Source organism: Erithacus rubecula, assembly GCF_903797595.1.
Source record: "Erithacus rubecula genome assembly, chromosome: 4".
Lineage (NCBI taxonomy): Eukaryota > Metazoa > Chordata > Aves > Passeriformes > Muscicapidae > Erithacus > Erithacus rubecula.
The window spans coordinates 20,224,908-20,252,845 of NC_136686.1; the positions used below are offsets into that span (position 1 = coordinate 20,224,908).

The 27,938-nt window shown below is 35.6% G+C and overlaps 1 protein-coding gene across 1 annotated transcript; it reads right to left on the reverse strand.

Moving 5' to 3' along the window:
- CAPS2 (calcyphosine 2) lies at positions 1-27,935 on the reverse strand. The gene is given in 23 exon segments (XM_079303080.1): positions 1-680; positions 684-694; positions 1,970-2,066; positions 3,125-3,181; positions 3,185-3,244; positions 3,761-3,847; positions 3,851-3,915; positions 5,526-5,602; positions 7,604-7,674; positions 7,678-7,743; positions 8,955-9,048; positions 9,156-9,251; positions 10,536-10,610; positions 11,709-11,828; positions 14,157-14,224; positions 18,572-18,691; positions 20,991-21,005; positions 21,009-21,149; positions 23,386-23,496; positions 23,623-23,668; positions 25,183-25,213; positions 26,107-26,239; positions 27,506-27,935. Coding segments are annotated over 23 exon segments (1,881 nt in total). The 5' UTR covers positions 27,584-27,935; the 3' UTR covers positions 1-518.
- Positions 27,936-27,938: the final 3 nt, after the last annotated feature.

The following is a 27,938-nucleotide window of genomic DNA, read 5'->3' on the forward strand; positions in this document are numbered from 1 at the left end:
TTTCAGTACAGCAAACATCCTCAAAATTGGAAAAGGATGACCTGCTCTCTTAAGCTAAGTACCAGCATAAGAAAAAAATAAGCAAAACAAAGAATGTGAAAAGAAAATTTCTGAAGAAAAGCCACCAGTCATGTTCATGCAGTCAAATCTGAAGATTTTTACAATACATCATAAAGCCAAATTTTCTCTTGCACATACCCCTTCAGGCATTTTTTGTATTCTAATCCCCTCTTATTTTAAAATAGGACACTTTATTTTAATATTAAAAAAATATAGCTTTTGGCATGGGAAACGGCTTTAATCATTTCCAGTGAAAAGACATGAACAGCATTTTTATTAAAAGAGTGGCTAACATAATTCTACAGAAACCCCATGAAATTTGCCATGTATTATTCTGAATGCATCTAAAGTTTTCTGTCCCTGAAATCAGTTTAAGACACTAATTACAAAGTAATGCACATCCAAACTAAATCCTCTCTTATTTAGAAGGAGTCCCTTCTGTTTTTTCATCTTCCATTCTAAATTCCCCATGAATTCCTTAAGATATTAACAAAATCATCATCACCCACAATTCCAAAACTTAGTCCTTCATAGTAATCTTCAAACTCAGAATAGGATACTTCACTGGGGTTGCTGCAGGACTCTCCTAATGCTTCTAGAAATGACAATTTAATTTCTTCCTATGCAGTTTCACCTGTGAAAGTATATTTTTCTATTAAATACATTTTAAAGTGTGAATATGTAGCATTTAGTATACTTCAGGCAAGAAATTTTCAAATTTTAGCTTGCCAATATTTTTTTGGCATGAACAAATTCAATATTCTGATTTCAGAATTAAATAATTGGCTAACTTATTACCACCTGTAGAAATTACCTTGAATGATAGAATTAAGTATCAACAGAAAACATGGGGTCAGCCAATTGCAATGAACTATGAGTTGAGGAATTTTTCTTTATTCAAATGACTGTAAAAGCTGCATAATGCATTCATAAACTAAAATTCTTAAATTATCTTGTAAGAAAGCATAAGTTTACTGTAATAAAGCTTCAAAGTTCTGGGAAAACTTTGAGATGGAAATTGGCATTTGAAAAGTGTATTGTAATTTACATCTGTATCCCAGCAAATTTATGAAGATAATAACTCAAGAAAATTTCATAGCATTGAGAAAAAAAAAGTACAGAAAATATGGCATTACAGAACTTGAAAAAAAATCACATATTTTATCTCTATACCCCCATGTGACTTCATGTGTTACCATTAAAATCACTGGCAATATAAAAAAAATACTCTCTTCTACAGGTAAAAAAGAAAGGGTCATGACACCATGGAGACTTTCACAGTGACTAGTTTGGTATATGGAGGTATTGTTTTTTAAAACTGACATACAAATATTTAAACTCCTATTTTTTCAATGGCAGACTTTAAACATTTTTGAGAATCCTGAAAAAATAATGAAGAAACCAGTATTTCCTCTGTACAGGATGACAAACCTGTCCCAGAAATAAATTTAGGTTCCTTCTGAGTAAATTATTCAAGTGCTGAGCACATTTCATGTCAGTTGGAATCTTGGCATATTTTGATGGAAAACAGTAATGTGAAAATGAGAGTATCCTAGTAAGTGAAAATTATTAATACCATATTTGCCACTGATAACTTACACATAAAAGCTGAGAAATAACTGCTTACAGAGGTAGGGAAAAGAACTACTCTGCATACAGGCAGTATTAGCAGCTTGATAAAGAGCAAGTATTAAAATTGTGTATATGAACTCCATTACTGCTTATAGTCATGTTCTGGAGAGACTCATTTTAAGTCCTCAGATGAAAAAAGTTCCCCTTTAACAGTTCAAGTCTAAGTAAATATGAAAACAGTTTTATTTCCAGCCAGTTTCTGGAACTGCTGTCTCTGCTAACAAGATGACTTCTGTAGTTAGAGATTTTTGTTTGGTTGGTTGTTCATGTGAATTACCTGCCAATACTAGAGGATGTTTCTTTGCACAGTAACATTTTCTGACATCTACCATAGGCACACTCCCAGTTTTGTTGAAATCTAATTTCATATAAGCCTATAAGGGGGAAAAGAGTTTCATATAATCATCTCAGAGAAAAAAAAAAGTGGAAACATTAAAAGATCAAATACACTTAACTACTTAACACATATTTTTAGATTTTGTGCAATTGATTATGTCAATTTACCTATTTTACATAAGGCACCAGATATCAGAAAATCATTCTAGATTATGCAGTTTCATGATTATTTTAACATAGCAGCTTTCACATCAAATATGTGTCCCCTGGTCAACACCAAAAAAAAATTGTCTTCTCTCCCTAATTTCTAGCTCATCCTCAGAATCAGAAGTTTAGCTGTTTCCCTTCTGCCTCCTCCAATTATCCAGATTCTGCATCATTCTGACAGAAGCCTCCACACAGCCTCTCCAGCACTGCTAACAGCAGCTTCATTTCCATCTCAGTTTACTCAAATACACATACTTGGTACATAAGGCTAGGAGAGTCAGACCCTCCATGATTGAAGGCATGAAAGTATGTGTCATTTTTCTTGATCTTGATGCCCAATTGCTGCACCTTGGGCTGGTCTATGATCAGTGTCTGATACTGGAAACAGCTCCACATCAGATTATTGACAAATAACAAGTGGAATTTCACATATAACATGTCTCACAAATATAATGATTCTTACTGTAGGTCTCAAAGGAGACAAGTATTACTGCCTTCTATTTCAGGCACTGTGGGAAGAAAGTCTACTATACATGTAGATTTGTCAAAATTTGTCATTCGCTAAAATAAGGAAACAGACTTCAGGAAGAGATCATCTCAGGGTGCCAGACACTTTATACATGGGACTGAACTATAAGACTAGAATGTATTAATGAAAACTCAGGATAATAAAGGAATTAATCCTATAATTTAAAACTAATTAATTTAACAATGGAACAGCATGCAGTCCACTAATTTACCTTTCTGTTGAGAAACTGATCTGAAACTTCAAGTCAATTGTTATTTTTTATGAAAATAGCAACAAAACCCAACAACTAGAATATGACTAACTCACTCCAAAGTTAGACTGCAAAATATTGACACTTAAGACATCTGAAGTAAAACTTACTTTTCTTACAAATGCTTTCCTATATTCATTCATTTCTCCAAATATGGCACGAGTAAATTATCCATAGTCGACCTTATCACTCTTGGTATCATCAAGAATAAACCATAAAGATTCAAAGTCCTGTAATTTAAAAATACTTTGCCTAAGTCCTTCATTATATCCTGAAATAGAACAATTTCTATAATGGGAAATTACAGTATTCTAACAACCCCCTCCCCCAAACTTCTAGATTGAAACTCACACAAAGCTTTGTAAAAATAACATGTCGTCAGCAGTCACTGATGACCGTAATTCACATTATTTGCAGTTCTGATAGATGTGAGTTACTTTAAAAATATAATATATAAAACAAAGAAAAACCTAAGTAAAGAACATAAACTAAAGCATTTTTTTAAAAGCCTAAAGAAAAAAAATTGGTTGCATTTTGATGTAAAAAGATTGCATTTTTCTAAATATGTTTTTTTATTTTATTTTTAAGAACTTCACATAGAACTGAATGCAGAAATGGCAACATACCATAAGGGGAAAAAAACCACCAAAAGAAACCATGAACAACCCAGGTATTAAACTATAGATTTAAGCAAAGAAAAGAAGCAATTCCATAAATTAAGGAAGAGAATACCCAGCTAGACTCACCCCTTGAGCCATTTCCAGATGGAATACTTTTAGAGCTTCTTTCAAGGCTGCCTGAGAGAGAAAGCCATTTCTGCTCTTGTCTACTTGTCAGAAATATTTTCCTAAGCCTGTTATAACATGAACTCCTCTTTTACTTAGTGTTTCTCTGAATATGCCTGAGGATTTAGAGAAATAAAGGACACAACATTTACTTGAAGGTGTCCACTTGCTATGGAGACAACACAGAAGTAAATAACACAATGTCTACATATGCTGGTGCTGGTTAGAAAGACATACCCATGCATTCAGGCTCCCTTGTCTTTGGTGAAGGAATGCCAGTCCAAAAGGAAACCATCAGTTATCTAACATTGGAGTGAAAATCATGTAAAGTATATCTAACAAGCAATATCTAACAAACTTTTTTCAGAGACTACATAAGGAAAGAAAAAATGGCTCTTGCCCTCTCTATGTTTCAGACTGCCTACTTCCGTGGGAACTGATTACATGCCATGATTTAACATACCAAATAATTTTGGAACCACTACTTCAGAACAACACAAAAATTCCATCATGAGAGACTGAGTTGCTTCTTTATTCTACAAACGTGTTAAGTATATGTGGAAATTAGAACAAACATGACTAATTTTGCAAAATCATTCCCAAATTATATGCAATTTCTACGGTAAGACTTATGAAAGTCATCAGGTATTCACTTAGAGATGTCTGAGTTTCTCAGCATACTCTGTTAACAGAAGTCATCTGCTATTACCTTCAGATTCCTTGTATCTACAATTTTAAAGACAAATAGGGGCAAGGTGAAAGAAGGAAGTTTTTTCCAGTGATTCTGAAATTCAGACATTTGTTAAAAGGTGCCTTGAAGCACACACACACAACATTCTTCCAGACCAGACCAGCAAACCTTAGATATAGTCAAATAACTGAAAAGTCATCTTGTGCCTATTATATAAGGGAGAAAATGGAATAACTAGGAGATTAAAAAATAACCTTAATTATTATTCTAACTTTTTTTTGGTCAATGTCCAAGCAGATTCTAGTGACCAAAGAGTGCCTACTTAAAGCAGGTTTAGTTAATGACAGTAAACTGGGAAGATTATATAAGCTGTGAGCTACTCAGATCAACCATTTCTATTGACAAGGTTACAAAAATAATACACGCTTTGTTTGTACACAGATGTACAAACATCTTTCCATAATCTTCATCAAAAAGCTATGCCTTTGTCCTAAAGACTGTAGATAGGGACGTGGCAGAATTTATTTACATATTTCAGAGCACACTACACAATTACACTCATGATTTTTAAAAAGCATAATAATAGAGAATATCAAAATGCAACTTATCAATGTATAGAAACAATGGCCAAAAGAAATATCTAGCACAAAATTAATGGAAGAAATGAGATGGCATTTGTATATTTGACCAATAGCAAATTTAATGTCAATGTAACATAGCATCAGCATTAAATATCAGAATTTTTTCAGAGATTATGTTGACAGAGAGATTAACATTTTATTGATTACATTCCTAATTACTCTATACATTCTACACAGTCTTTACCCAAAGTGTTTATTTGGAGAGATAGGAGAATACTTTCTTATGACTGATTCATAAGATATCAGATTTTAATAATATTCTGATAAATATCTAACTTTTGTTTAATTTCATTTACACAAATAAAATCTTCATAACATCCCTATTGTTTATCGCACAATCTGTAAAGATAGAGACACAGAAATTAAAATTAAATGGATTCTGGTAGATACAAACCTTGAATCTTCTTGAAAACTTCACTATTATCAACCACTTGCCTGGAACACTCTTCCTTGAGTTCCACAGAAGAAGCTCTAAAAAAGTAAAAATTAATGTTGATTGGTGAAATTACATGCAATATGACTATATTTAAAACACATGTAGTAAAAAAAAGAAAATCCCAACATACTCAACTTTAATTCATATACTAGCCTTGTGAAAACAATATCCAATTGCTTGAGTTTGAGAGGTCACTCACAAAAGTCCTTGCTGACCATCTGCAGATATGCAGAAATTCTTTTCTAACAATATTAACTGGCATCTCCTCTACTACTTCATTAACCATGAATGATTCCTCCCATTCATAAAATCTTCAGAAGTTTAGTTCAATCTCAATCTCATACCACTAGAAGATTTTGTTAAAGCAACCACATCTAACTACAACAAGAAAAATATCGTTAAATACTTTTCAAATCTTTATAGAACACAAATAGAAAATGTGTAGACCAAAAGCATATCTAGAAATTATGGTTACATTTTGTGGGTTTTTTTCTGCTAAGTTCCCTTCTGAGAAAGGCTTCCCACAAGCCTTCATCAGATATTACTATAAAGGATGATAAAAAAATGTTGTAGAAGAACCTACTGCAAGAAAAAACAAAACCAAACCAAAAAAGTCCTACAATTATTTTAATATGCATATTAGAAAAAAATGGAAAAGCATTATTGTCAACTCTGAGCTGCATGCTCACCAGTGTTTTGCCATGACATACACCTCCTGCTTTCTGAGGCCAAAGATTTATCTCTCTGCTATCTAGTAGGACTTTTCATCTCCACTTTGGATACCTCCCATTATGAAGTCCCCAAAAGCTCACCTATATCAGATCACCTAAACTGGAAAGTCAACAACCACCTACAGAGGACAATGTAGTCCCTTAGAACACATGTAAACCAAAAGATTCATGATTTGTGACAGAAGGGCACAGCTGCTTCTGGGAACCTGCAGTAGACTTTTTGGACTGTAGCTGAACAGGATTTTCTGTCAGAAGAGTAATGAAGGTAAGAGGACTCAATTCAAGAGTTTTTTACCAGAGAATAGAGAGCTCAGTAACATTCTTCATACAGAAGAAAAAGACAGACCTAAAAAGAAATAATCTATTCCACCACAGGTAGCACAAAATCAAAAATTACAACCCGTTGAGTAGGTCTTCTTTCTGGTTCTTCTATTCAGAGATAACACTGGTTCAAATTTCACAGATATAAGATTAGCAACAAATGAAAGAAAAAGCTGTTTACTTGAACAATAGGCTTCTGAGATGTAAAATGTCTTACACAAACTATCTGAAATTAAATTATCTTGTGTTTTATTTCCCTAAAACCTTACCAAGAGGGAACAATTAGCACTAAGCATCATACAACTATACAGTTCTAGAACCAATTAAATTTGAATTTACTGTTCTACGCACTGTTAACTTACTATGGCTCCTTTGCAAAGCTTTCAGTCTAAAGGGATTTAAAGTGAATATTACTGTATCTGAGAACAAGCTTCATGTGTCTAAACACTTGCAAAAAGAAAATAATAGTCGAGTTCTGCTAACAAAGTAGTCTTTAGATACTGAGCATGTTTAATTGAGATTAAAATTATTCTCTTCCTAATCAGGAAGGGACCAAAGTATAAGATACAGGAGGAGAGGCTGGGAGAGCTGAAACTGTTTGCCCTGAAGAATAGAAGCCTTGAGGGATCTTACCCTCAAGTATGTATGAATACCTGACAGAAAGGAGTAAAGAAAACTGAGCAGGCTCTGCTCAGTGGTGCCTGTTGACAAGAGGCAACAGGCACAAACTGAAACACAGGAGGTATGATTTGTATATAAAAACATGTGACCTCATAGAACAGCTTCCCATTACAATTCTTCCTTTAAAATTACTTCTTACCGTTCTAATAAGTTACTGAATTACACAAAATCCTCTAACATCTACAATTAATTTCTCCTAAGAACAGCCTAAATATGGATTCTGGTTTTAGCAGTATAAGGTATTAGGACCTCAAAAAAAACAATTTTCTTTTTTTTGCTTAAGTTAGGAAAGGTAATTTAAAAAGCAGATAATCCATAGCTGCTTCATCAATACTTGTGACACGAAGGGTGAAGATAGGGTTCTGCTTAACACTTTAGATAGGGTTCTGCTTAACACTTTCTGGGAGGTTATGATCAACACTTCGGAAAGTCAGATTGGCTCCCTGTTGGTAAAGCACACAATGACTTCAAAATAGGTCATGTATTTCATAAATACAGGGGAAGAGGTAAGAAAGAAAAGCAGCAAACTAAAAACAAAGAAGAATAAAAGAATGCAGTAGCTCTAAATGTAATATCTGGGCAGGCTTGGTTTATAACATCTCCAAAACTCATGGATTTGGAAGGAGGAGACAGAGGCACTGTTACTGTGCAAGGGTCTCAAACACTTGCATTTTGTGAGAGATCAGTGTATCTTAGCGTCAGCCCAGAAAGCATGAGTGCAGATATGGAGATTCAGAGACACAGCATCATTCCAAAGAGCTACTGAACTCAATGCAGTACATTTTCTGGATGACTTTATGATGCATCTTTATTCAGAACACATTTCCATCTGCAGGCTGCAAAAATACACGACGATAAAATCTGAAAATCCCAACAAGTAGTTTTATCTTCCATATCACAGTTGTGTAAGCAGTTAGGATAGGCATATGATTAGACAAAAGCACACTAAAAACTAATGTTGACTTCTTTTATTTTCTACATTTCTCACAAACACAGTTTTTCCTCTAAACTTCAGATTTGCAGGAGCAGGTAAAGAATTTGGTGAAAACAGTCTGTACTTGAAAATATGCTCAAATATTTATAAACCACGAGCACTTTCCCAGTACAGAAGTACAGTAGTTCAGAAGGTGCAATATGATTTTTAATCAGTCATCAGGTTAGCTGCTAGACAAAGCTTAACATTGTTTCATACACTTGTTCTAAGCATCTGGTCACTTACATTTCAAACTGTAGGTTAAAAACAATTAACCTGCAAGTTCTTCATGTTTAAAAAATATTTAATCATTTCTTCGAGTTAAAGATGCCAGCAGAGCTTGCAAAGATTACTGACTTTTAACAAGTACTTTGGTCTACGTCCTTTTCAGGACTTTGCTTCCCGAGTGGATAATTTCGTCCAAAAAAGGTCCACACTGTCAGCAGTGTTGTGCCCTCTAGGGGGGAAACTACAAACTACAGCTTAATCTGAAACCTTAATTGAGAACTTCTAAAACGTGGGGCAACAATACAGACCAGACTTCTGAAATTCTTTAATTAAAAAATGTCACTTAAGGGGAAGACTTTGGGTCTTCCCAGAAGGCTAGATCACAGTTTACAATTCAAATATCCAAATATTACCTCCAAAAAATAGTTTTACATTCAGCAGAAGAATACATATAATGTAGAAGTCACTAAGATCATAAACTTTTCCCTTTCTTTGTCCACGTTGATGTTGGTAAACTCCCTTCTGAATGAAAGGCAAGGCATTTGTCCTGTAAAATAACTAAAAACTGGCATTAAAACAATTACATTTATTTAAGATTTTTAGGTACAGTGAAATATGTTTTCTAAAACCCTTCTTAAAAGTAATTAATCCTACCTGTTTTTTCCAAACTGTCGAAATTCATACACAGTAAGGGATTTGTCGCATGCAAAAAAAAATCCAATCAACTCCCTACAAGCATCGTGACCATTTCTAGAAGGAAAATTGAAAAGCACTTTTATGTTTTTATCTACATAAATCAAATTCAACCCAAACATAAGCAACATTTATTTTGGAATCAGAATGGCTTGATTTGGAAGGGACCTTAAAGATCATCTAGTTCCAAAACCCCTGGCATGGGCCAAGTCACATCTCACTGGAAGACCAGGCTGCTCAGAGCTCCATCCAGTCTGGCCTTGAACACTTGCAGGCAAGGGGCAGCCACAGCTTTCTGTGCAACCTGTTCCAGTGCCTCACCACCCTCACAGTAAAGAATTTCTTCCTCATATCTCATCTAAACCCGCCTGCTTTTAGTTTGAAGCCATTCTCCCTTGTCCTATTACTATACACCCTTTAAAAAAGTCCCTCTCCAACTTTCCTGCAGCCTTCCTGTAGGCACTGGAAGGCTGCAAGAGGGTCTCCCTGGAGCCTTTCCTTCTCCTGATTGGGCAATGCAATTCTCTCAACCTAGCTTCATAAGTGAGGTGTTCCACCCCCTTGATTATCTTTGTGACCTTATTGTGGCTATTCAACAGGTCCTTCTCATGCTGGGGACCCCAGAGCTAGACACAGCATTGCAGGTGGGGTCTGACAGGATAGAGTCAAAGTGGCAGAATCCCCTCTGTCACCCTGCTGGCCATGCTTCTTTTGGTGCAGCTCAGGACATGGTTGGTCTTCATGTTTTAGTATCTCAATATAATTTTCACTGCTTAACTAAAGGATTACATACACCAGGACTACTGCATTCATTGAGGTATTTGAAAGTATGTTGCTGAATATTCAGCTGTTTCTAACAAGTATACAGCTCACAGCTGCATAAAAGCATCACTTTCAAAACTGAAAAATATGTTTATGCTACCACTACTCAAATCAGAGCAGTTTCAAAGACTTCTTTAATTTAAAACATATGGAACTATGAATAAGTTGCAAAGCCATTACTACTCATAGTAGTTCCCACATCTAAGATAAGGCTAATATAATTTTAATCAACTGAGATACAAGAGCTAAAAGCACTATTTTACACAGCCCCTGTGGCAACTGTCCTGAATAGAGCTATGGGTATGATGGCAACATAACGTTGCTTACAGATCTTAGCCTTGTACAATGGGATTGTAAAGTCACTATCCATGTCAAAATTGGTACTACACGTGGACACCCACATGCACTTTTTTTCTTCAACACAGGGAGCAGAGACATTTACTGCAATTAATCAGTTCAAGAGAGTAATCCTCATTCACAAATTGAGAGCATTGAAAGCTTCACAAAATTTGTGATTACCTCGATATAATCCTACTATCAAAGCATAGCTTGTTGGAGAGCATGTTCTCAGTTAGTCCTGATTTGGTCCTTATTCTGTGGAAATAATGCAGCATGTTAATGATACCTATATGCTCACAGATAAAATGTTACATAAATCTCAACCGTTTCCAAACAGCAAAAACCCATGAAATACGGTATCCTTGGCAACTGGCTGAGGAGATGATCCTTTGTAGTTGAATTAGAAAGCAACTCAGAGCTGTAAAGTGTTCTGATATTATATAATATGACAGTACATTCACAGAGAACATAGATATGAATGAGAAATTTTGTTTACATACACTTATATAAAGAATTAACCTTTACCACTCACCATACTTCCATGAACCAATGTGTTCTCTTGCAAAAATGCCCACGTTGGGGAGTTTTTACCCACCTAAATATTTTATATTGGCCCAATTACTAGTTCCAAAAATGGAGATTTGTCTATGCAATGGATTTAAGAATTTGAGACTGGTTTTGTTTTCTTTTTTGTTTTCTTAAGAATACAAAGATGACCTTTGATGAGAAAGACTTTAGAGCAGGATGTTAAAATGCACAAAGCAGAAATGCTTGCCTGAATGTTGAGAAAAATTAACAGAACAAAACAACCTGCAGATTTATTTAATGTTATGGATCAAGGTGTTTCCTCAGGTTTGTTAAATCCTTGGAGCGACTCGTTCAATGCTGACAATTCAGGAATGTCATTTAAATGCCAATAGGGTTAATTATTGCAGCAGAAATCACAACATGAATGAAAAGTTTGATTATATTGTGAAGATCTACATTAGCATTTAGAGATGCATATTTATGCAATTTATGCACCTAAGGATTGGAATCTTCAAAAGGATATTGACAGGATTGCAACCACTTGGAAAAGGCTGGCAAATACTTGAGATGAATAATATCAATATAAGCTAAACAATGTTCTCCCAGGTTTTATAAATTCTATGAATCAATCATAATACACATAGAATTCACATAAAAAGGCCCCTATTATCTCACTAGGTGATAATAAGCTGAAGAAAGCTTCAAAACAGCTCACATGAAGCTGGTGGATTCAAGCCAAATACAGAACATCTGGAAAGGCAAATAGAATTCACAGAGCTAAAAACATATATATACACAGCAGGAAATTTATTTTTATAAACTTACATTGTTTCGTGGAGTGTCCTTTTCCTAAAACACATTGGTGCTATCCCAGCTCCCAGAAGTCCTTGAGCTTCCTTGCAAGCATCAGAACGTGTGGACTGCTCTGGATCACTTATAACAGCTCTGACCACAAAGAGCAGGGAGAAGCCCTCTGACTATTAGGATGGCTGAATTTCAGGTCTCACATATTTTTATGCAGGAAAGAAAACATCCAAGAATAATACAGTAATACAATCTTGGAATTATCCTTAAGCTTGCATAAATTTGTGGGCCTAATTTTTTGTTTGTTTTTACAAATTATTAAGTCTATTTCTCAAAATCAAACATAGGCAATAATATTCTGGCAGTGCACTGCTATGTGGTAATGTTACATGCAGATATGTATTACTTAAAATATATTTTATGTATCTTTATATAAAATAAATCTTCGTATTATGGCTTGTGCGATTTTTCATCATTTCTACTATTTCTGTAAATATTCCATCAGTAATATTCTTTAACCATGGCTCTTTCCAATACCAGTGATATCAGTTTCTAGCACTGGCCAGTGACATCACCTCAGAATCATAGACTAGCCTAGGCTGGAAGAGACCTTAAAGATCACCCAGTTCCAACCCCCATGCTGTGGGCAGGACACCTTTCACTAGACCAGGCTGTTCAGAGCCCCATCCAACCTGTCATGCAACAAAAATATTGGCACTTCCTCCCTCATCATGCTAACTACACAGCTGAGAGGATCTCAAAGTCCCAACAAGTAGGAAAAAAAAGAGATGAACTGGGTTTTGAACATTTTGATATTCTCTGTATCAGTTCAACAAGTAAACAAAAGAGACCCTTTAAAAATAAATGATGCTTGTTATGCTATTGAAATGGTTATCAGAAAGGAAAAAAAATTTTACATGGCTATTCTAAACTGGCTCTGTGATCTATACAGATATATCTTTGTACACATCAGTTACACTGATTTAACTGCAAGATTTGCTCTACAAAAAATTATTCAAAACACCTTTGTATTTCCTTTAATAGCTTTTTTTCATGCAACAATTTTGAACTAATCTTTTCCGATTAACATCCTGATATCTGATACCAATTTGTTTAGAAATACTGGCAGAGTTATATTTGGAACATAAACAGAGAGATTTTTTAAATTAAAACTTCATCCTGATGCAGCTGCAGCACTACTGAATATTGGTTTGGCATTATCAACTGAAGGGTTCAGAATAGGAGAAGGAATACATGGAAAAAATAAGGCAAAGCAGCAAAATGAGGTTAAACACAGAATGGGCATCCATGGCCCAAGATGCAGAAAGCTATACCTTTAATGCAACATCAGTAGTACTGAAACATTTCAACATAACCAGTGTATTTTTAAGATCACCTCTGTAATAATCTTTAAAGGGATATTACACAGTCCAAACACTTATCTGAAAACTGGGGGTTTCTACCCTGTATAATTCCATAATTTTAATCCTGCTAAATGAGGATTAAAATTGGAATTTAACATTGTGTTTCATGACAGTCTTGTTTCCCTCAGGCAACCTTCTTGTCATGTCAGCTTTTAAATAGTGTAAAAGTGTTAATAGACTTTTAAACAATATAGGTCATTTATACTGTCATTTTAACAGAAACAAAGAAAAACTAAAACAGTGAAGAGCAACAACATTTCAACCTCAAAATCGTAGGATTTGATGGGCTGGAACACCAGTGCAGATGACTACAGAGATTATAAACTATGCACAGAATGCAAAATAATCTAGACATACCCACAGATAATTTTTAGTATGTGTAAAGTAACATGGAACTATATTAAACTAGCTTGCATCTTCTTATATTGTCATAACCAGACAGCTTGCATAAAGCCCTGAATTATTAAAGCATGCTTAAAATAGAGGGATCTTTCTGCACAGAAGCAATGCTATCTTGAAGCTAAAGGAATAGCAATGAAGGCAGGAGATCTTATTGTACAATGTGGATCAACTCAGTTTATAATTGTGCCTTTTTTTCCCTACTTGCCCAGCATTGGTATAAAACTTCTTTATGCCTGAAAGGTGCTGTGCCAGTATTAACAAAGGATTAGTAAATGTTAATAAAGCTAAGATTTTCAGAAAGAACAATAAATATTGAGGATTTGTAATTTATAACATCCATATATTTTCATGACATGCAAGAGACTCTTCTAAATACCTTAAAATAGGTTCAAGCATAAAACTAAAAATTATTTCCACAAAAAAATAACATACATCTGGCACTTTAAACTGATATTTTAAGTTTCATTTTAAGTGAAAAGACCTTTCATTTAGAGAATTTTTGCAAATAATACTACTACATAGGACTTCATGAGACTTGGAACAAGATGACCAAAACACCTCTTAAGCAAGAAAAGTCAAACATTAACAGATTTAAATTCTTCTGTAAGGGAAAACTGAAATTTTATATTATAAATTCATTTACCTACATAATTGATCCACCATAACTTGTTCTACAACAGCCTGTTGTCTCCTTTCTGCAGCAACATCCTGCTGAAATGAAAAACTGGCTGAGAACAAACGAATAAAATAACAGCAGGCACTTCAAATAATACAAACGAATAAAATAACAGCAGGCACTTCAAATAATAAGTTACCCTTTAAGACAGCATTCAGAGGTCACAAACTTACTCATGCCACAATTAATACTTTTTTACATTTTAATAGAGTTCTATTTGCATGAAAAATAGACATATAATATTCTCTGCTAGACGCAATTTGTCTATGCATGTTAGTAATAAATATGAGAATTCTTTGACTAGAACTCTTTGAATTCTAATATTTGACAGACAAAATCCTTATTTCTGCATTGTTTCCAATACATTCTGTAAGTACAATAGAGCCTGAGGAGACTCAGATTATTCCAGGTTTTATGGGTGACACAGATTCAAGCTAAGAGAATAAAACTTTACCTCCAGCAATATTTAGTTTAAAAAATTCTTTTAAGACTTAGTCTCAGTTGTAAGATTTTTCTTTCCTGCATGCCACAACAATTTTCTGCTGAGACAGGTCAATCTGAAAACCTTTCAGGAAATATCATCCAAAAGGGAAAAGAGGATTTAACATGATCTTCTTATTATTTTTATCGGAGTTACACTGAACCATAACCCTGTGCCATTCACTGTAAAGTGTGCAGGTGTTGATCATAACCTGTTCAAAGAGAGAAACCAAAGCACAAGAGGATGGCCCAGGATAGTATGGAGTCCACCAGCAATAATCAGGCCTCAGCACCTCTCTTTATCTTCCACATTTCTGATTTTTTTTACTGCATTTAAATTTGCTTTTTATTCCAAAATATTAATTTTACATATGAGAAAGTAGAGATTATTGCTATTGAGGGGTATATGCAACCTTACATATTTTTCAATATTCTGAAACTAAAGAATTAAGATATTTCTCTAATTGGTCATGTATGCAAAGCAAATTCTAGAGAGATCTAGCCTTTGTGTAGATGAAGAACTGAAAAGTTCCCAGGTACATATATGAGATAATTCCTAATTCCACAGAAATGTTATGGGTAGAATTTGCAATCTTCAAATAAATACTAACTGGCATTTGTAAAAAAAAAAAAAAAAAAAAAAAAAAAAAAAAATAAAATCGACAAAACCCAAAAAAATAAAGAAACCACAAACCAGCCGTTGGTTATTCCAAACCGATTTTAAGCCTTAGAAGATTTTGGAATTATAAAAGATAAGGGGCTTTTTAGCTTGCTTTCATGCTTCATTTTTGCACCTATCAGAGCTACAGGGTGCTTTATTTTGAGTTATTTATTCTTTACCCATTAACTGTTGCAAACAGATATGTTAAAAAGAACTTTTAACAGATATGTTAAAAGGAGGACACAGTGATATTATAGAGCAATATTTGTTATAACATTTTCCATGGATTATAGATCCAAACCAGTTAGCATCTGACTTTCAAAAAAAAAAAAAAAAAGAAAACCTTACACCTTAAATTTCAATTGAATATTATTAGGTCACTGAATGAAACCTTTCATGAAACAACTTCCATTCTGCTCTTAGACAAAACCTCTACTATGAAATTACAAAAATGCAGAGGCCAGAGGCAAACATTGAACTCGAAGCAGGTCTCACTGGTAAAAAAATAGCAACAGTTGTTCCCTAAATATGAACATTGAGAGAAAACCAACCTTCTTCAGAGGTTATATATGGCATCTGTTGGCAATGGACTGTGAATCACAAAATCACAGAACAAACTGAACTGGAAGGGACCTATGGAGAACATCAAGTCCAACTCCTGGCACCACACAGGGCCATCCCTGAGTCACACCATGTGCCCAGGAGTATTCTCCAAACACCTGAACTGTCAGGTCTGGTGCTGTGCACTGCCCTGAGGAACCTGTTCTGGTGCCCAACCACCCTCTGAGTGTAGAACCTTTTCTGATATCCAGTCTAAACCTCTCCTGAGACAACTTCAGGCCATTCCCTTGGGTCCTGTCGCTTGTCACAAGAGTGGAGAGATTGGTACCTGCCACTTGTCTTCCCCTCATGAGGATGTTGAAGACCACACTGAGGTCTCCCATCAGTCTCCTTCAAGCTGAACAGACCAAGCAACAACATCTGCTTCTGACACAGCTTTCCCTCTGACCCTTTACTATACTTGTTGCCCTCCTTTGAACACTCGCTAATTGCTTCATGTCTTTTTTATATTGTGGCACCCAAACCTGCCCCCTGCACGGAGGTGAGGCTGCCCCATCTCAGAGCAGAGGGGACAATCCCCTCCCTTGCCTGGCTGTGATGCTGTCCCTGATGCCCCCAGGACAGGGCTGTCTCTCCTGGCTCCAGGGCACTGCTGGCTCTGTTCACCTTGCCATGGACCAGGACCCCAGGGCCCTTTCCAGGCACTGCTCTCCAGCCTCTCACTCCCCAGTCTGTGCTTACATCCAGGGCTGTCCTGTCCCAGGGCAGAATCCAGCACTTTCCCTCCCTGAACTTCTTGTGGTTGGTGATTGCCCACACCCCTGTGGAGTCTCTCTGCAGGGCCCTCCTGCCATCAAGGGAGTCAGCAGCTCCTTACAGCTTTTGTATCATCTGTGAATTTGCTCAGTATCCCTTCCAGTCCTGCTCCCAAGCTGTTTATGAAGATGTTGAAGAGCACAGGGCCTAAGATGGAGCTCTGCAGAACTTTCATCCCAAATTACAGAAAAATCAAGAGAATTTCTACTTTAACATTTGACTTTTTGGTAATGATTACAGTAAAAGGATATGTTAACATTGTGTATTCTCAAGCAATATTTTAAAGTACCTTAAAATGAAATGACCATGAGTGCTAATGAATTACCAAGGGTCCTCTGAAGGTCCCAGTAACACCTTGCTCAGACACCTGCTGTTTTTATTTGAAAACATGGTAGCTACAGAATATCTTCTTGTTTTGTGGTTCTGTGCTGCTCCTTTCTCAGGGCTTTCACTGTACTTGTTTTAGCATTAAGTAGTTACTCTAGGGATACTTCAAGACTTTTTTCCATTATCTTTAGCCAATAGTATAGATTTTTTAATTTATTCTAAAAATAAAAGCTTAAGTACTTTCTCAAAAGATTTCTTATCATAAAAATTAATAGTGAAGTCAGTAGAGAAACATCTGCATTCACTTCAACAAGACTAGAAATCAAATAAATGCTTACAATGATGCAAAATTCAGTGCACAGTGATAAGCAAATAAAATTAATTAAAATTACTATTTACTTTAAAAAATCATAAAATTTCTCATGGCTTAATATTCCATGAGAAAGTTATAATGCCTATTCCTTTTCAGCAACACCTTCAAAAAGTTATAAAAGCCATCCCTCTGCATATGCAAATACTGAATCATGCAAATATCAAATCAAGGTTCTTTATCACTGTAAATGATCCTAAATTCAAGGCCTGACCTCAGATAGACAACACTCCTATTGTTCAGTCCCAAAAAGAGTAAAATTCGTGTCTCTGTAAGAAATTAAAGAAGTGTATTGGGTACATCCATGCAAGGAAAGTTTTTATTCCCCTCTCTTCCCCTAGTGTGTCCATGCTGGTTTCCAGACTTTAGGGCTCCCTCCTTCCCTCAGAAAGGATCTGACAAAAGATCAGAGCTAAAGCAGTCAAAAGGAGAGGCTAATGGAGCTTGCATTTGTTCAGTTTGCAGAACCAGCAGCTATGAGGCATTCTGAAAAGGAGTGACAAAGAAAAGAGAACCAAACTTTTTTTTGACAGAAACCAGCAGTGTAACAGGAGGTAAAGGTTACACTGAGCCTTGGCAGGATTGGTGTGGACAACAGGAAGAACTCCTTCACACAGAGAATAGTGTTATCACATAAAGATGTTGCCTAGAGACACTGTAGAAGCTCCATCCCTAGAATTTAAAGACACAGCCAAAGTTGTTGCTGACTCAGTCTAATACTAGCTGATGGAATTATGGAATCCATGGACCATTGAATAGGGCTCAGCTAAAAGCTACAGATCAGAGGAAATTATAGAATCACAGAATATCCTGAGCTGGAAGAGACCCACAGTGGTCCTTGAAGTCCAACTTCTGACACTGAATGTAACATTTAAGTTCACTCAACTACCTCAGTTATTCTTAGTTGTATGAATGTATCTCTATATATTACTCATAATTTGTATTCTCATTTTTACAGATTACTGCATAAAATACAAGCACTGCAGAAAAGATTTAAAAAATGCTCACTGGATTGCTCAGTTCAGCTGAGTTTAAACTCACACAATTTCAATGGGTGCAATTACCTACCAGACCCAAATCCCCAAAGGCATAACTTCTGTTGAACATCTAGGATGCCATTCTCCACATCTAGGTGGTTAGCAGAATAACACCAGTCCAAATACTTACAGCTTCTGATTTCCTTATGTTGAGCTGCATATTGTAAGGCTTTTTTGTATAGCATTGTTGCAGGAGAGCTTTCTTATCCAGAGTTACAAAATCATCATGTCCATCTTCAAGCTGTGTACCCTACAAAAATACATTATTTTCATAACTCATATTTACTGAATTCTAATAAAAACAAACGAAAAAATCCACACATTTTCCTCAACAATTTATTTAAAACTACTACTTTCTTTCTTCCTTACTTTTCAAAGTGTCTACTTCTTCTACTTCATGCTAATTAAAAGAGAATTTTTTTAAGCCTAGCTTTTTACAGAAACTGAATTTACAAGGAAAGACAAGAGAGCAAGACTTGTATCTTGTGAATACTTATGAGTCTTCATTCATACTGAAAAAAAAATAAATTAAAAAATCTCAAAAATACTGTGTTCCTACAAGTTTGTGAAAAAACAGCATCAAGTCAGAGAAAGCAGACTCTAGTATCTCAGAGGAGAAGACAAGAACTCATCCTTTTTCTGTTCTGCTTAGGAACAGTCAAGTGGAAGCAGAGGATTTGCTGTTGGGTATAAAGCTCAAAGCTCACTGTAGAGATACTGCTTTGTGACAGTGAAGAAGTTAAATACAGCCTAGACAGGGAAAAGCCAAAGCATGCTGCTGCTTCTAACAGACTTGTAAACCAGTTCCAGTATTACAGAAATATTTCCTACATGGACAATATGGAAAAAAAGAACTCAGAAAAGAGGAAGCATAGGAAAGAAATCAAAGGAGTAGGTTTCGTTAGTAATCTCCTCCATGAGCAGCTTCTTTCCAGAAAAGGTAAGTTGCTCCACTAATCAAGCAAAACAAGTGTATTGAAATCTTTTGATTTATTCATCTAATCAGGTAGTGATAATACATAACACAAAAAATAGTTCTGATAGAAATTATATTAAAATCTGTGAGAAGAATTAACACACATACTTCTAGTGCCTAGCAAATATCTTTCTGGAACCCACAATCACCAGAAAAAAAAAAAGCCAGTCCTGCTTTTTTCTCTCCAAGTATACATTTGCCAACTTTTTATTCATTTTCAGATTAATTTGGCTGCTCCTGTAAATACCCTTTTGATGATCTTGCAGTAGTGCATCTAAAGGAGTTACTCCTTGAAAAACAGATGCTATGAGTGTCAGACCAGTAAATTAGAGTGGAATCATAAGAAAAGAAAAAAAAAACAACAAAACAAAGCAAAACACCAAACTATAACAAATCTCCAGAACAGAAAACCTTATCTGCCACCAAACATAAAACTAAACTACAAAATAGCTCAACTTTTTTTTTCATTCACCTCTTATTCACAGAATTTTCATTAATAAGTGTTTCAGGTCCTCCTTTATCTAATCACTAGAAGCACGACTATGAAGAGAAAACTCTTTTAAAGCTATCTACATTATGTGAAACAATATTTCTTTTGAATGTTAAGAAAGTAAAATCAATAAACTCACTGTTATTCATCACAAACCTTTTCTCTGAAAAGCAATGAGCACAATATGTTCCATCAACATTTGCACACTTAACTTTCCATTAAGATTCTTAAATGGTCATCTCCCCTCAGCAGAATCTAGCATTCAGCCAGTCCTCACAGCTGTTGCTTACTTAGGTTTCCTATTTCCTTACATCTACAATGATGCACCTTTCCTTATGCAGCCACTCTCCTCTGCTATCTCTTCCAAACAAGATGAAAATTGGTTTTTTTCAACCCTTTGTTTTCCAGTTTCTCTCCACTGATCTTCCCTTCTTTGCACCTTAATTTCAAAACACAAAAGAAACCTGGCAGAATTAGTACAGCTTGCAGTCTAAAACTGTGCTGAATTTTATACAACATCAAAGCAAAAAGTACAGGTATCTTTCATTATTTTAACCCCATATTCCTTTGCATTTGCAATGTTAATAGTTCTCCAAGGAACAGATTAAATCTTTATTTTCTCCTTTTTTACACAGTCCCAATTTACAGAGTAGTAATTAAAATACTTCTGGATTTAAAAAATAAAAAAGGTGGAATGAATTTCTGGTTTTGGAAATAACACTTTACCAAGATCTTCCTGCTGTCTCTCCTCTTCTTATAGGCTGTAAATTATTCCCTATCAATCATGCCAATCTTCAGGCTCAGGCTAGAGGTGCACTGGGAAGGCCAAAATTACTTTCCTTACCAGAGAACACAACCATACATAAATTCTCAGAGCACTTCAGTTTCTTGCTCTGCAACAACTGAAACAACCTTCCTATAGTTTACTTCCTCCTCAATATTAGATGCTTAAATTGCATGTTTTTATCTCTTTACAATAAAAACATGGAATTAAGTACACACGTGCAAACTTTTCCAAACAGTGTAATTAAACAGTAATGTAAATTTGCTATATAAAAATGCAATTTCTACTTTGCCAGCTACCTTTATTGAAGTGTCTTAACACTGGAGGTGGTCCTTTTTCTTCTCTGCAATTCTCTGAGGATGCTGCTTATATTCCTCCTTTGTACCTTCTTCATACTGACCATCCTTCAGTTTGGATCTGTCTGTGGGGGATGGCAGATTTTTTGGTCTTGTCTTCTGCTACAAAACAGAATGTTAAAACAATGAGTAATCAATATAAAAGCCTCTGGGTGGTCTATTGAATGAGAACAACTTTTTTTTTTTTGTTCTTATCCAGTATAATCTCTGTAACTTCTTGCCATGATGCTTCAAATTAACAAAAAAATCCAAACAGGGCCTCATATTCAGGCTTACTTTTCATTGAATTCTTCAAATTCTATAATTTTTAAATCTAAAAAATACACGTTCAAATGGTTTTACATCATTTCTAAAGAAAGAAGTCAGATTTAGTGGTTCTGCCTTTACTAAAATGGAAATTCTGACATTTGATTTTTGAATGGCTGAAAATAGATGGGATGTTTTTTGGTCAGAAGTCCTAATGTTCGTGTATGGCAGATGAGAACTGGGACACTGTTCCTTAGAACAGCTAAGTACCTTTCTAACCTTACACTCATTTCAGGGCTCTGCACAACAGAAGCTGGGATCAGTAGACAGGGAAGCAATGACAGAAGTCCAAGATTCCATTCTCTTCTGTCTCCCTGAGTAATTAACACCTTCAGTACTTAAGTTATATTCAGTCAGTGCTAAAAGTAAGGTGGCCTTCTCTTGCATCTCTACTCAGCACTTACAACTCATCTTGTAACAACAGTGTTACAGTCCCATTTCTCAAAAACCAAAAAGATCTATGTTTTGAAGAGCCAACTTTCTCCTTCAAAAGAAGACTCAGATCTCTTCCCTGGTTAATTCCTGAATTACAAGACTATATTTAAATTTTTATTCCAAAAGTGACCTATTTTAGGAAGACTTACTTACACAGTTACTGAAGAAGCTGGAATCTGTCTGGCTGTTGGTCAGAGCCCCAGCAGCAAGAAATGCAGAAATAAAGGCAGTTCAGAGGAAGAGATTAAAATATTTTAAAACAGCTTGAAAATCTTCTCCACAAAAATTTTTAAAAAAATTTAAAAAAAAATGGGGAGGATGGGGAGCAAGTCAGGCAAAAAAGGGAGAGAGGAAGAGGGAGAAAGAGAGAGAGAGAAAGGGTAAGTAAACAGAAGATACATTCCAATACATTGAGCACTCATTATATAAAACATAATGAAGGCAGAAAGAAAGCAACAAGATATAAATGAAAGAAGAAAAGAAAGGGAGAAAGATTTTAAGTTAAAATCCTGGGTTGGGTTTTTTTTTTTTTAATCTCATTTGGATATTTCTTAGGTTGACACAAGTTAAATATTTTTGAAATATGGACTTTTAGTAATTTTTTATATTTTTGTTTTAGTGCATTTTTATAGCTTCTCCAATAAGCTAGTTCCTGTCACATGAAATAAATTAAAACATATTACATTTTCAGACCATATACCATAGTACTGAACTGATAAGACTTTTTGACAGTCTGTATTTTTCCAACCTCTTTACCTCCATTTCATTCTGACAAAATTTCTGGACACCTGTTTAAGGAAAACAGGAAATAAGATGTATCATGATCAAATAAAAAATTATCACATTTATTTTATTCATACTTAATTCAGATATAACAGTCCAAAAGAGTTCTTTTCCTGCATTCAAGGAAGTGTAATAACTGAGTAATTAACTCTTAAAACTGTTATAGTGAATATTGATCCTAAACAGTGCTGCACTGTACTGTAAACCAAAATATTAGCATCTGGGCTACTGATTTTCCTTAAGTACCTAATACTAGTGGTGATTAAGTTTCTTAGTCATCCAGGGCAAAATGAGCTAACATGATGAGGAAATTTTAACAATAAAATGAGTGCCAACAAATTAGACATAATTCCAAAGTTTATGTCCCAGTTCTGTTTTAAAGACAACAGCTTTAAGAAAAAAAACATGAAATGCCTGCAAGTATCTCCAAAAGTTTTCTTTTCACCAGAAGCAACTACTGTTCCATAGAAATAATATTTAGTGTTTGTAAACATGGATTTTGTTTTAATCATGTACTTTCTACTACTAATCTTTGTTATTATTACTATTAATATATCTCCTAAAAGACAAGTACAATAAAAGGCTAAGTGCAACAATCAACAGAGAGCTAAGCTATGTAATAAAATCCTTCTTTCTAAATATTCTAAAGAATACCAGTAAAAGGACTTTGCTAAAAATATTTTGGACCAACAACACTTGGAGAGATGAGCTTAACCAAAAGAAAAAAGAACTTACAGAAAAAATATTTATGCATGTTTTTCTAAATTACTGCTGATGGGGTACATTATAAAGATATTTGTAGTGACAGACTGACATGTTGATGCTGTGCATATGGAGTTTGTAATGACATTCTCCACTCTGAAGATGAATCTAGTTGGCACCTATGAGAAGAACTTCCAGTGCATGGTATGTAAGAGTCCCCATCCTAAAATCACAGGGAAAAAAAGGACAAGCAATCATAATTGTTTTATATTTACAGTAATACTTTTATAAATTCCTGAACAGTATGAATTTGAAAAACTTTTGGGGAAAAAAAATAATTTACAATTACCTCTTCATCAGAAACTCCCAGCCTCCCTAGATCAAGGCATGGCACCCTGCAGAGAGTCAAAACAATTTTAACAGCAATGCATTCCTTTATTTCTTCATTACAATAAAAACACTGCCTATTAGTTATTATTGGGTCCTTCACAAAAATTTCCCTGAAACTAGATATGGCCTACTCAGCAAATCTCTATTAGCCCCTCTTGCTCCAGCTCAGCAAGTGGCCACTGAGCTTCTCTTCCCAAGTAGCAGAGTACCCTGGCAGCTGAAAAGGTCCCTTCATTCCTTCCACACTGGCTTCTCTTCACTCCCAACAGGAGCTACTGCAACAAGATCACAAATCAGAGGCACTTCACTCTTGTCTTCCACAGCACATCCGTGGCAACATTCCTCTGTAATCAGAGGCAATAGGGAAGCAATTGCTACTTGGGATGCAAATCTTCTGAATTTTCCATAAGAGATTAACACTGTAGAAGACAACCATACCGCAGTATTTTGTTCTGCTTTAAAAAATGAAAACATCTCCAATTAATAATAGCATCTTTGTGCTTTCTGCCTTTACTCCAGGTATATTGCAGAGGACCATGAATACGTATTTTTTATATTTTACCACCAATATTTCCAAGAAACTCTATTATAACTTCTTGGAATAAGACACTTCTTTATTTTACAGTCTTTTTTTATTAGATAATGACAGTAAACAGAAATTGGATTTTTTTTTACTTTGGTTGGAAGAATCAAAGGTCATAGTCACACATACTCATAAAATAGTTCCATACATTGTCTTTAAGGCATTTCAGTAAACAAAACTGGCTAAAATATCAATCATAGTCCTTGAAAGAGTAGATATTCCTTATGTGCCAAAGTCCCTATAAGGTTTTAAATTTTAAAAGCACAAACAAAATTTCTCATTGCTGTAAAAACCGTTCACAACAGTTTCTCTGTTTTTTTACTGTAATACTTGTAAAAGCGGTCAGTAGCTAAAATACCATTTTTCTCCTTTTGTAGACATTAAAAAAAATCAAGAATAACAATGTATAAATATATAAGCACTGAGCGACACCCTCTGAAGAGGATGGAGCCAGGTTTTTCTTGGTGGTGCCCAGCAACAGGACAAGAGGCAATGGGCAGAAACTGATGCACAGCAAGTTCCACACAAAACAAACTTCTTCATCACAGGTGGCTGAGCACTGGAACAGGTTGCCCAGAGAAGTTGTGAAGCCTCCCTCACTAGAAACACTCAAGAACCATCTGCATGTAATCCTAAGCAATGAGCTCTGGGATGACCCTGCTTGAGCAGGAAGGTTGGACCAGGTGGACCAGTGGGTTAGACCCAATGTAGTCTCTTCCATCTTTACCCATTCTGTAATTTCACCTCCACTCAGCCAAACGTAAATCAATTCCAAAGTAAATAATGCATAAAATATTCTACTCCAAATATACATCACAGAAAACAAACCTATGATGATAAATTTCATGGAACACTAAGTTGCATGTCACTACAAATTCAAATGCATTGTGTTATTAATACATACAATTAAATAAAGCTGATCAGAAATAGACATACTCTGGTGGGCGAGGACTGTGTGTAGCCTTGTCTATTCAGTCTCCAGCCCTAAAAGAATGACACATTATTACATACCTAGAGGATCCAGATTAAAATACATAGTTGTCCTTTTCAATTTTCCCTGAAATATCTAAAATTAGAGGATCAAAGTATCTGTCCAACATACTTGACTAAGACACTACTAACAAGGGGAAAAAAAATCAAAAACTTCTCATTGAAAGTTAATTCTTACACATCATGAGACTAAAAGACTGAATATTCATCATGACAGAAAGATTTCCAGCCATTAAGAATCTAGACAGCATCCACATCAGCTATTAATAATACATTAAAAATAATCCATGTTCCTGAGGCTTTGTACCGTCACTGCTCACAAGGCTTTAGGTCACACTGTCCTTGTTTGGAAACCAACCCCTAAACCAAAACCACAAGACTGCTGGTTCACAAGCAGCTAGCTCAGACCCCAGAGAACCCCAGATATTTGGTGTAACTGTTTCATCTCAGCTTTATTACAGCAGTCGTGATGATGATTAGGTGGTTCACTTTGATTATTTTGCAAGGTTGCATACCACACAGATCTCCAAACTCAACTGAGCAAGAACATAGCAAGAAAAAAGACTCAGCCAAAGCATCACCTATCCCCATATATATATGGCTTTTGAAAACAGCTAGCAGCAGATCTGTAGGGAAGGCTGCTTGGGGCAAGCACAAAGTAATGCTTCACCTAACTGGCCTCCCAGTCTGAAACAAAAAAATGGTTCGAGAACGTTCAGAACCAAGGCTGACATTTTTGGTTTTACACTTCACAGGTCACAAATCTCAGCATCACAGCCTAAACTGAGCAGAATCCTATTTCCAGCAGTGCCCGAACATCCTTCACGATCTGAGAGCAAGCACAAAACTGTAACTCCTTTCTTTGCACACAGCCTCGCAGGTGCTCCCGAAACAGCAGCTCAGCAGCTCTACCCTCCAGTGCCCCCAGAACGAGCCCGGGTCGCCAACCGGGGCAGGTCTGAGAGCTCTCTGCACAAAACGAGCATCGCCACCGTGTGGTCACCTACAAAAGACCGTCAAGGCATCAAAAACAAGCCACTACATCGCACATTTATCTTTTTTCTGTACCATTGCAGCTGTGGTGAGGTAAAGAACTCGGCTGATTGTCGATGTTAAAGCCTTGATATAATTCCTTTTCTAGGAGTCGGCAAATCAGGAAGAAAGCAGACAAAAAAATATCATGAACACTGGGGCGAAGCACATGTTTTCAGCATAATTTTAATTTAAGATTTATTTTTACAGGCTACCAAAAATCATATGAACTAGAGAGTCAAAATTTGGAAACGCAGTTGCACAATAAAGAAAAAAAGGGATGAGAGATTAGAGGACATTTCTTTTCTTTTACAACCTACACTAAACGCCCCAAATGTTCTTGTTGTCCCACAGGTATTTAATTTTCAAAAACATGGTTAAAACATTAACAGTAACATTATAACATTGATGTGTTATCATTTACAAAAGGTCTTTTTTCATTCCAAACCAAACTGAAAAGAACTTGGCAGTGGAACTGCAAGAATTCCTAATGGGGTCAAGCATCAAATAAGGAAGTAAAGTGGGTGCTTGAGGGCTGAGGGAGGATTAGCAATTAACTTCAGTTCATGGACATTAAGTACACAGTATCTGTGAGAAAAATCAACTGTTACTAACAATATTGATATTGCTTTAGCAGTAAGGAAAATACTGGGCCTCAGAATCCAAGATCATATTAGTAGTGATTATCAAAAGCTAGCCCTAAAGGTTCTACTAGAGTGAACATGTGAGGGTTGCACACCTACCCTATCTCAAAGCAAAGACTACTAGGAAAATGTAGTTTCCCTTCTTACAGAACACACAGCTCTGAGATTCATTGCTCATGTTGACCTGAAATCATGCCTCTTCAAATTATATTTTGGGGGCTGCTTCACTTTATTGCTGTCTTGCAAAACAAAAACACAGACACACCAGTCGCCAGTTTCACCAACAGCCTGAGACAGCACACAGTACATGTTCAAGTCTCTGTTGCTCTTAACTGCAAGTACTAGTTCATTCTTAAATTCCCCTCACTCTAATTAAGTACTCAGAATAGCAGTTATTCTAGGATAGCTGCTTATATTGGAATTTCTCACCTTCATTTGAGAAGCTGTTGTAGTAAACTATCTCTTCCCGACAAAAATTATTTCTCTATAGAATGGACTTCAACCTCAAACTAAGAATCTTCTGAATATGATTAAAATAATTTTAAAATGCCAGAGTAAGGAAGAAAAACAATCACAAGCCTTCCATTGACTACCTGACATTTCTTCTCCCTCAATGACAACTCAGTCTTCCTTCGAGGGGATGCAGCAACTCCTTTGACTTCCAAATCCATGCAAATTCAATGACAGCTTTCAGAAAAAAAAACGCAAAACAGAGAATCCCATTGAAAAAAACATGTATTTTTAATCTAAGTACTTATGGGGAAAAAACAAAAAAAAACTGCATTAGAAAGAATTTTGGTGTTGTCTTCAGCAAGCTATGAAATCTTGTTGGTTTCTCTTTTTCACCGCCTCTTAATTTCAGTCTTTTATTACTAATGCTTAACCAGATGCCTGCTCAAATTTATGTTTTCCCCTCAAGCTTAACTCCCTCTTTCCCTTACACTTATCGATACCTTCTCATTCCAGTGTTATTAATTTGTTTCCCCTTGGCAACATCGAACCTTTTGTGCTCTCCACTTGTAACTG